This window comes from Sinocyclocheilus rhinocerous, unplaced genomic scaffold, assembly GCF_001515625.1.
Source record: "Sinocyclocheilus rhinocerous isolate Xijiao unplaced genomic scaffold, SAMN03320098_v1.1 scaffold1311, whole genome shotgun sequence".
In the NCBI taxonomy this organism is placed as follows: Eukaryota; Metazoa; Chordata; class Actinopteri; order Cypriniformes; family Cyprinidae; genus Sinocyclocheilus; species Sinocyclocheilus rhinocerous.
The window spans coordinates 108,053-117,857 of NW_015637852.1; the positions used below are offsets into that span (position 1 = coordinate 108,053).

The window sequence follows — 9,805 nt, forward strand, 5'->3', positions numbered from 1 at the left end:
GCACGCAGTAGTTTTCAGTCGCAAATGCGACTGAAATGGTCGCACTGTAGAGCCCTGGGTCAGCTGGCCAATCAGAGCATACTGCGCTTGTCGGAAGGAGGGACTTTGTAGAAAACTAAGCGTTTGAGAGAGGCGGGGCATATAGGACCTACAATAATGTACAATATTTGAAAAATTATGTGTTTTTTGAACATTAAAGCATGTCAACATATTCTGTTACACCAAATACACAAAATAATGATCTTTAAAAAAAGCATCATATGACCCCTTTAAAAAAAAATTTGGCAACAACCCTGCTGATTAAGAACATTGTGTCCCCTTATTCTCTCTCTCTCATATAGACTACAAAACAGTATACAAATACCTTAAATCGCAAAAACCACGAAAACATTAAACTGGAGAATGGGTAACAACTGTGAGATATGATCTGGATGAGAAATCATGTCTTAAGCAGAAGGTCAATTGCTACCTGTTGTGGACAGCTGTCATTACTCAGGAGTAAAGCTCACTGCTGGCTTTTAGTGAGCTGATCTCATTGATTCCATTTATAACACCTGCCATCAGTCCTCCATGCAGAGTCATATATTTCTAGACATGAATCATGAATTAGTGGCCGTGAGAACCACCCATAAGAGTCTTATCATTGTGATTTTACTTGTGTGTATTTACTTTAGGGAGTTAAAAAGGATGAAATATGGCAAGCCAATTAAACATTCTGTCCTTAAAATGAACTAGTATCTATGTTTATGTTATTATTACTTATTTAGGTATACTTATACACTTTACAAGAATTTCCTATTAGTAAAGGTTAGTTAATGATAGCTCATGTAAGCTCAAGTCAAATAAATATTAGCGGATACAACTTTTGATTTTGAAAAATGTATTAGTAAGTCTTAAAATTAAAATTTACTTTATTTTTAATATTATTAGTTACTGGTACATACTCATCTTTATAGCACTGCCAGCATGTATTCATTTTTTTCATCTTACTAGTAAAATTTTTAGAGCTGGGATAGATACTAGTCACTAGCATAAGTACAAGTAAAACTGGAATGGATACTATTGAAATATATTAGTAACTAAGAAATAGGCTAAATAGCAGTACCTATCGAATAGTTACTAGTAAACTGGATTAGGTCAGAAGATAGTAGTTTATACCTGCCACAGATACATATAACAATCAATGGCAATGTTGCAGTGGAATAATTACACGTCACTACTAGTGACTATTAAGTAATTGAGTTGACCTGTTGTCACTATTGGATGGTTCCAATTGTTAACGTTAGTGAACAAACAATTCAGTTATTTACTAGCCTACGTTTAACTAATGGGACCTTTTTGTAAAGTGTTAACATATAAGCATCAACGACTCTAGTCACTATTGGTTGGCTTACATTAATTAAAGGAATAGTCATTGTATTGTAAAATATATAGTTAGTAACAAGGAATACAATTGAAAAACGGCTTGTAATATCTATTTCTGACGTCTCTGAAGGCGACAGTAGTAGTAGGCTACTACATGTAAACCACCAACCACATCTGCACTTTTCTCAGCTTTACCTCGTCCTCCCGATCGTTCTTGAAACACAGACAGGCTGCTCGTTTTTTGAAGCCCTCTCCGTCATATGTCCTTGTCTGATTGGGCTTAAATTTCATCATGTGGGGTTTTCTCCGAACAAAACAAGAATACAAGTGTTCTCGGTTGCCTAGTTTTTGGATCCTACGCGCAACGCAGCTGCCTTTCAGGCCAAGAGCTGAAAGTCGTCCCAGATTTTCCAGGCTGATCATACAGTTTGCATTTATAAGAAGCGCCTCACGTTGAAGACATAATTCCTCTCTTGACAGCGGAGATTGTGAGTTGAGGTGTTCTCGTCTTGAGCATGGTGGCTGGTTGGTGCTGTGTGAACACTCCTCTGCTGCGGCTCTCCAGCTCTGCGCAGTCGCTTTAAATCAGCTGCAATAGGATCTGCGTTACAAACCCAAGATGCCATCAACAGATAGGCGTTTCCCTTTTTGATAATATGAATGAGACATCATCCCAGCCGCCAGACAAAAGAGGAAATTGATTCATGAGCGTTAGAAGAGGGTAGAATTAAACAATGCTGTATCGCTATAATTTATATACAAATGTCAGCAGTTATTGATTCAAAGTAACACTAGAGGCAAAAGCCACGCTGCAGCGTTATAACAGAGATTGTGATGTTGTTCTGGCGCCATCTGCTGGTACCCTGAATAAATACAATCGTTTGAGAGCGCAAACAGAGCAATTTATTATTTTAAGAATAATTAATTATTTTAACTCGTTGATGTTGATGTTCTCGAATCAACCCCTCACCGACTTATTGAACTAAGTGAAATAAATCTATAATTGACCACGGGTTATTTTGGAGTGATGATAAACATTATGTGGCTAATATTTTCTCCAGCCTATGAAAGCCTTCTGAAAGGCAGGAAAACAGCAGACATGGAAAAACAAATAAGCATTTAACGTGTTAGTCATTCTCGGAAATGTAATAAAACCACCACCATAAATATTTCTTATTAATCAACAGATTTTATTTACAGAAAGAACAGAAATATGTGTGTGGACTGTTGTCATCACATTTTAAAAAGCAGGATCTTTTTCCCCTTTCTATAGAAAGCAGGAGCTTACAAACACAGTTGAAACTGACGTTTTAACCAAAGATCAATCGTGGAAATTGACACAAAGCCTTTATTGATCTTTTGCAATGTTTCTGCAAACATTCCCACCCCTCACCCCTTTACTAAAATCTAACAATTCATAATTGGTCTCCAGCCCCCCTCCCCTGCAACCATGGCGTTTCAAAATAAATACTTAAAGGAAGAAACAGACAAATGAATCTTAATGCACTGGACTGTGATGGACACAAGAAAATAAAAAGCACGCAATGGAGTTTCAAGAGTGCAATTAGTACAGCGATGGCAAGATAGATAAAACAAAACACTAAAACCGGATACATTAACAGAATTGTTATACTAAAAGGAATATTACACAAAATCTCCCTTCACTCTAGCTCTACCTTGCCCGTAGTCCAAAACAAATCAAGTCTACATTAGGGTTTACATCTTTAACGGTTTCTGTGATGGTGGAAGGACCTTCCAGTTGAACCATTTCCCAGGTGAAATTACGGTTTGCATGTGGTTTAAATCTGGCGTCTCATTTCCGTTTAAGTGAACGTACACTTTTTTGCTAGGTTTTCTATCAGGGTAAGTCTGCAGTTTGACAGAAAGGGTGCTCTAAACGGGAGCTAGTCTTTTGCTCCTCATTAGTAAAAAAAAAAAAAAAAAAAAAAAATACAATCGTTTGAGAGCGCAAACAGAGCAATTTATTATTTTAAGAATAATTAATTATTTTAACTCGTTGATGTTGATGTTCTCGAATCAACCCCTCACCGACTTATTGAACAGCAAACCAACTTTTTCTGACAGGTTCCACTTGATAAACCAAGAATGAATCGACGATATGACTGAGCTCTTGCTTTAATAGTCGAAGAGCGGAAATGATACAAATAAAACGTACTGGGAACATTTACCATTTGATTGTGTAATAATTTAACAACACTAAACGTTTTACTAAACCGTGCTACAACTTTGGAGCTAAATAATCGTCTGTTTTAACTAGTTCCGGCGAGTCAAAGAACCGATTCACTAAAAAGAACCGATTCACGAAATATTGTAGGAGAAACCGTATGGGAAACACTGACTTAAATATTTAGCAAATCGTTAAATATTAACAGTTGATAAAGTTTAATGATGCAGACATCACCTATATAGGCACAACAGCAATCTTCATAACTTAAAAGGGTACAGTGGGTACGGAAAGTATTCAGACCCCCTTAAATTTTTCACTCTTTGTTATATTGCAGCCATTTGCTAAAATCATTTAAGTTAATTTTTTTTCCTCATTAATGTACACACAGCACCCCATATTGACAGAAAAACACAGAATTGTTGACATTTTTGCAAATTTATTAAAAAAGAAAAACTGAAATATAACATGGTCCTAAGTATTCAGACCCTCTGCTCAGTATTTAGTAGAAGCACCCATTTGATCTAATACAGCCATGAGTCTTTTTGGGAAAGATACAACAAGTTTTTCACACCAAAAGAGCAATGAGAGGAAAATAGGTTAAAAGAAATATAAAAAGTTATCCCCCTCCCACAAAAAAACAAAACAAAGGGACAGACAAATGACAGTCAGTTTTAATGCACGCTTCATAGCAGAAGTCTGCAGCTACCTCCTCAACCACTGTAAAAGAAAGCCGTACGAGTAGATCATCTGCCCATGCATCTCAACAGCAGTGAATCAGGACAAAGACATTTTTTGTACTAATGTGCATTTAAATCACAAATTGTCTGAAGTTTTCTTTTTTACTTTTGTGTTAATATATTCTTTACAGTTTATCATAATTTTGTTTCCTAAGACTGTGTCCTTTACATGAAAATGAATAAGTCTTGGCAGAACATGGAGTTGTTTTCACTCTTGACTTCCTTTTTTTTCTCTTTTTGTCTCCCCACATACATTTCTAGACTTCAATATTGTTTCCGGCATAAAGCCTGGTCCATGTTCGGGCTGAAAAAGACAAACAAATGCAGAGTTAATATACCCGGAAGTGTTTTCTCTCATACTTAAATCCATGTAGAGATAAATTACTTGGTATCTTCAGCACAAAGCTGACTTCAACTCCAGTTGTGTGAACAAAAAGGGTGCAGATTTTTCCAATTCATTATGACTAACTGTAAAAAGCAATTAACAACAGCAAAGCAATGTACTTCGAAGGCAGCTACATGAGATAAGAACTATTTCGCAAGAGCATCATTATGGATTAAGGCCTCTGGGACACACAGACTATCACTGGCCTCTTAAAGCTATTAAAGCTTATTGAACACCCAGAGAAAAACCTCTGATTTAAATGAATTTAAAACAAATATTAGCAATATCTATTATTCATTCCATCTTTTAACAGATGTATCAAAGTACAGAGATGGATTCCTCATGCCATTCTAAACCTTTATGATTTTCTTCTGTTGAACACACAAGAAAAATGTTTTGAAGACTGTTTTTGTACATACACAGTACTGGAAGCAATTCATTATCATTATATTCGAAAAAAATATTTAAAATATTTTGTGTTCTGCAGAAGTCAGTCAAGGTGTAGAATGTATGGAAGCCCGTTTCCGCCATGGTATTAAAAATAAATAAATAAATAGGTAATTGCGACATTTTATCTCACAATTCTGACTTCTCACCACAATTTTTAAAACCCTTTTTTAATATAAACTCAGAATTACGAGATATAAACTCAGAATAGTTAGATGTTAACTCGCAATTGTGAGAAAAAAGTCTGAATTATGAAAAAAAAAAAAAATGCAATTACCTTTTTTATTTTTTAATCTGTGGTGGATTTAAAAAAAAAAAAAAAAAAAAGAGTTGAGAGATGTAAATTCAAAGAAAAAGTCCAAATTTCGACATGTAAATTTAGAATTCTAATATATATCTTGCAATTATACATTTCTATCTTGTAATTCCAAGTATACATCTTGCAAGTCTGGGTTTATAACGGAGTTTATAATTTTGAGTTTCTCATCATTACACAAGTTTTTCCCAGAATTGCAGGTTTATATTTTGCAATATTTTCTCAGAACTGAGAGAAGAAATGCTGAATCATAAGCCAAACTCAAAATTATCTTTTCATCAGAAAATTAAAGAATTTTCTTTTTAAGAATCAGCTATCCCTTTAAATGCATTTAACCAGCACCCACCTGTCTCTATGGCTTGAGCTTCGTTAGTCTTCCACTGCTCTGCGACGTCGTTTGCTAGAGGATCATCAGGGTTGGGAGCGCTTAGTAATGCCTGGATTGATAGCAGCACTGTGCGGATCTGCAAGGCTGGAGACCACTTATCTGTGTGACATCATGCCATGGAGAGAGATAAACAAGAGAAAGAGCATTAGCAGAAAAGTAGCAGCTAGCTTCCATATGTACCAAATCCTGGACAGTTGAGCAAAGAATCATTCTCTGTGGGGTCAAAAGTGTGATCTGAGATCCTCAATCTTCCAACAGAGATTAAATGGCCAAATCTTTCACACTATGTGCATGTTAGGTAAGTGAGCTATAAAATTTAATAGACTCAAACTGCCATTTCTCTGAGGTAAAGATAAAATGAGTCTTTCCCCAGAAATCATAACTCTCATATTAATTTTTCTCCCACAGACTACTCGAGGGACAAAATCCTAATTTCCCCATTTTATCAGCACATTTTAATGCCTACTTCAAGAGTGAAGGGAAAAAAATGATATTATTTATCATTTTTACTATCTACGGTTTTGTTAGTACTGTGACACACTACAGAAATTAATTTAAAAAAAAAAAAAATAATAATAATAACATTTTATGTAGCAAGGAATTATTTTGGATAAAAATGTTAAATGTTTCAAGTATGTATTTTTGCTTTGGGAAAACTTCTGCTTCTCCTATTTTCTGTTTTCTCTCAATATGAGCAAACACTGTCAGATACAAACACAAACAATTCTATAATATAATTACTGTAAATATTGATAGTCTAGCATTCACACTGATGAATGAATGAACAGAGAACAAAGGTTGTTCCAAGCTCATTTTTAGCTATATCTATTGAATTATCGACATCACACAGAAACTCTCAGACAAAATCATATCTTGCATATCACGCATGTATTAAAGGGGTCATATGATGCTATTTTAAAGATCATTATTTTGTGTATTTGGTGTAACAGAATATGTTGACATGCTTTAATGTTCAAAAAACACATTATTTTTCAAATACTGTACATTATTGTAGGTCCTCTATGCCCCGAGAGAATTGGCAGGAGCCGCCACTGATTTCCACATAGTGACGTAGATATGTGGGGGCATGTTAGAATGAGCCGTTTTAGGTAGGTGTGGCTGACTCTTAACTTTTATAAAGAATATCTCTTTGGATTTGAGACTTTAGTTTTTGCAACTTTACAGATCTTCTTTATGCACCAAGAGCTTGTAACACTCCAAAGAGAAAGGAAAACTTGAAATCGCATCATATGACCCCTTTAAATGAAGTAGCCATTTAGTTTAATTTTATGTGTACATACACACACAACTGTTCAAAAGTTTGGGGTCAACAAGTCTCTTATTTTCACCAAGGCTGCAATTATTTGATCCAATACAGTAAAATCAGTAATATTACAAAATTTTATTTAAATACCAAATTGAAATTTTAAAATGCAATTTATTCCGGTGATGGCAGAGCAGATTTTTAGCAGCCATTACTCCAGTTCACAGCAGGTGAAATATAGAAACAGGCCCTTCAGGATGTGAAATCTAAATAATGAAACATCTAGTGACTGATTAACTTCAAAAGAGAAATGTTGCCATTTTAAAGACCAATGGCAGATAAAATGATGAATCACGTTTTGTTCCATGTCTCAAGAAAGTGTGAGTTATTATAGCAGAATTAAAGCATTAAGCACTAATGACATTCGTGTTTAGGTCAAAATGACTAAAATCAGCATGATCTGTTATTTAGAGAGTTTTAGAAGATGAAATAAAACAGTCTCTCACCTTTCAAAATATCTAGACATATTCTTCCCAGCTTGTCTACATTGGGGTGATATATTTTGGTCATGAAGCGTACTTTCGGAGCTGCCATGGGATATTCTTCAGGAAGAAAGAGTTCAAGTTTAAAAGTTCCTCCCTCAAAGGGGGAGTCTTGAGGTCCAGCGATGACCACATGGAAGTAGCGAGCATTCCCCTCATCTGGCTCTGCCTTTATACCTGGCACCGGCTCTGCCAACAAACGCTGTGTTTCCTACACACACACACACACACACACACAGACACATGGAAACAGGATCAATTAGGCTGGAACATCAAGAATCTACACACTCAGTTAATTAGCAATTAGCCAAAGCACTGGTAGTGAGACAGTCGAGTACACAGGAGTAAACAAATCAGTAGAAAGAGACAACATGTAATGCTCACAGTGACAACAGTTTTGTGTTTTTGAAAAACTGTATCGCTTCACCTTGTAACCTTCCACAATGGTCATGTAACGAAGACTAACTGTCCTACAACAGCACATTTCAATGGCAAACAAACCTGTATGGCTAGGTGAAACAATTTTTTAAATTAGATATCAGTATGACCAAGCCTAGACAGACTTCCCGCACAGATTGCAGAATTCATTTAAACATGGCAAAATGTGTTAACTGGAGATGAAAGTCCTGCATTCTTATTGGTAGACAAAAGTATTTACCAAATGAACAAATAAACTTTGTGAACACTTGTTCCAACCTTGTGGAAATCTGCTGCATGTTGTTATTATTATTATTCATTTTTATTAAAGCAAGCTTGTACATTATTATTCAAAATTGGGGTCAGCAATATATTTATTTTTGCTAGAAATGAATACTTTTATTCAGCAAAGGTGCAATAAAATGATGAAAAGGGACAGTAAAGACATGTTACTGTTGCTAATGTTACAAAATATTTATTTTTGAAATAAATGCTGTTCTATTAATCCAAAACTCCTGAAAAAATATCATGCATTACTGTTTTTACAAAAATATTAAGCAGCATAACTGTTTTCAACATTTTGCAAATCGGCATATTAGAATCACGTGACACTGAAGACAGGAGTAAAGGCTGCTAAAAATTCAGCTTTGCCATCACAGAAACAAATTACATTTCAAAATAAATTAAATTAGAAAAAGTCATTTTAAACTGTAATAATATTTTACTTTTTTACTGTATTTTTTATCAAATAAATTCAGCCATGGTAAGCATAAGAGACGTTTTCTTTCAAAACCATTTTAAAGCAAACTTACTGACCCCAGAGTTTTGAATGCTACTAGGCACAACTAATTGAACCATGAAAGGTTTCCTGAAAGTGTATGTATCTTAAATAAGAAGTGTTTTAATGTAAATATCAACCAAGTCAAAAACTTTTTTTAAATATAGTTACTAACGTCAGAACTACAATATTTACATATAATACAGTACCCTTAACCTTCAGTAAGGCAGAGGATGATCTTACATCACCACAAACACTGCTGGTTAGTCACTCGCAATGTTTTCAGTAAACACTCTCTTTGCACGACATTAGAAAAGACAGTGCCTTGCAATTTCAATATCAAATCACAGATCTTATTACATGATCAGTGTTTATGCTGTCTTTTAGCTTGTACTGCTCAATGATATTTAGCATAGTATTATCATGGTATTATATCTCAAAGGTATGCATTACTCATGAATTTAACTGGCCGGGTAATACCGATTTTCAAAGTAGCTGTTCCTTTCACACTACAAGACTTTTTTACCAAGTTTTTGGTTATCATGAAGCTGCTGTGGTTTGCACATTACACGAGATTTGTAAATTGCATATGTTAAAATGTCATTTATTTCTGTGATGGCAAAGCTGAAAAATAATTTGATAATTCATACTTTTACAGACTTTTGTGGCGACCTCTAGAAAACTGTCTGCATGTGAAAATCCAGGGTTTCTGCAGGATTTTTAAGCACAAATTTAAGACTTTTTAAGACCTTTTTTAAGACCTGCACAAATAAATTTAATACCATATGAGCGGGGGGTGGCAGCAAGTCACAGTTAATAAGCGAGTCATTGCGATTCATTTAAACGGTTGATTCATTCAGGAACGAAACACCGTCATTTTGTTTGGAATGATTTTTGTTGGCCAAATAGAACAAAAGCAGGCAATATGGTGTCTAAAACGTAAGTCTCTTAATATTAACTTCTTGTTTATTGAACTGT

General features: G+C 34.9%; 1 protein-coding gene across 1 annotated transcript in view; it reads right to left on the reverse strand.

The window, feature by feature from the left end:
- Positions 1–4,513: 4,513 nt before the first annotated feature.
- ube2na (ubiquitin-conjugating enzyme E2Na) overlaps positions 4,514–9,805 on the reverse strand; it is an 11,478-nt gene continuing 6,186 nt past the window's right edge. The window contains exons 2-4 of the mRNA XM_016564365.1: positions 7,597–7,843; positions 5,785–5,925; positions 4,514–4,594 (exon numbers count right to left, since the gene is read on the reverse strand). Of these exons, the coding sequence (XP_016419851.1) occupies positions 4,548–4,594; positions 5,785–5,925; positions 7,597–7,843 (435 nt within the window). The 3' untranslated portion in view covers positions 4,514–4,547. The remainder of the gene's footprint in view (positions 4,595–5,784; positions 5,926–7,596; positions 7,844–9,805) is intronic.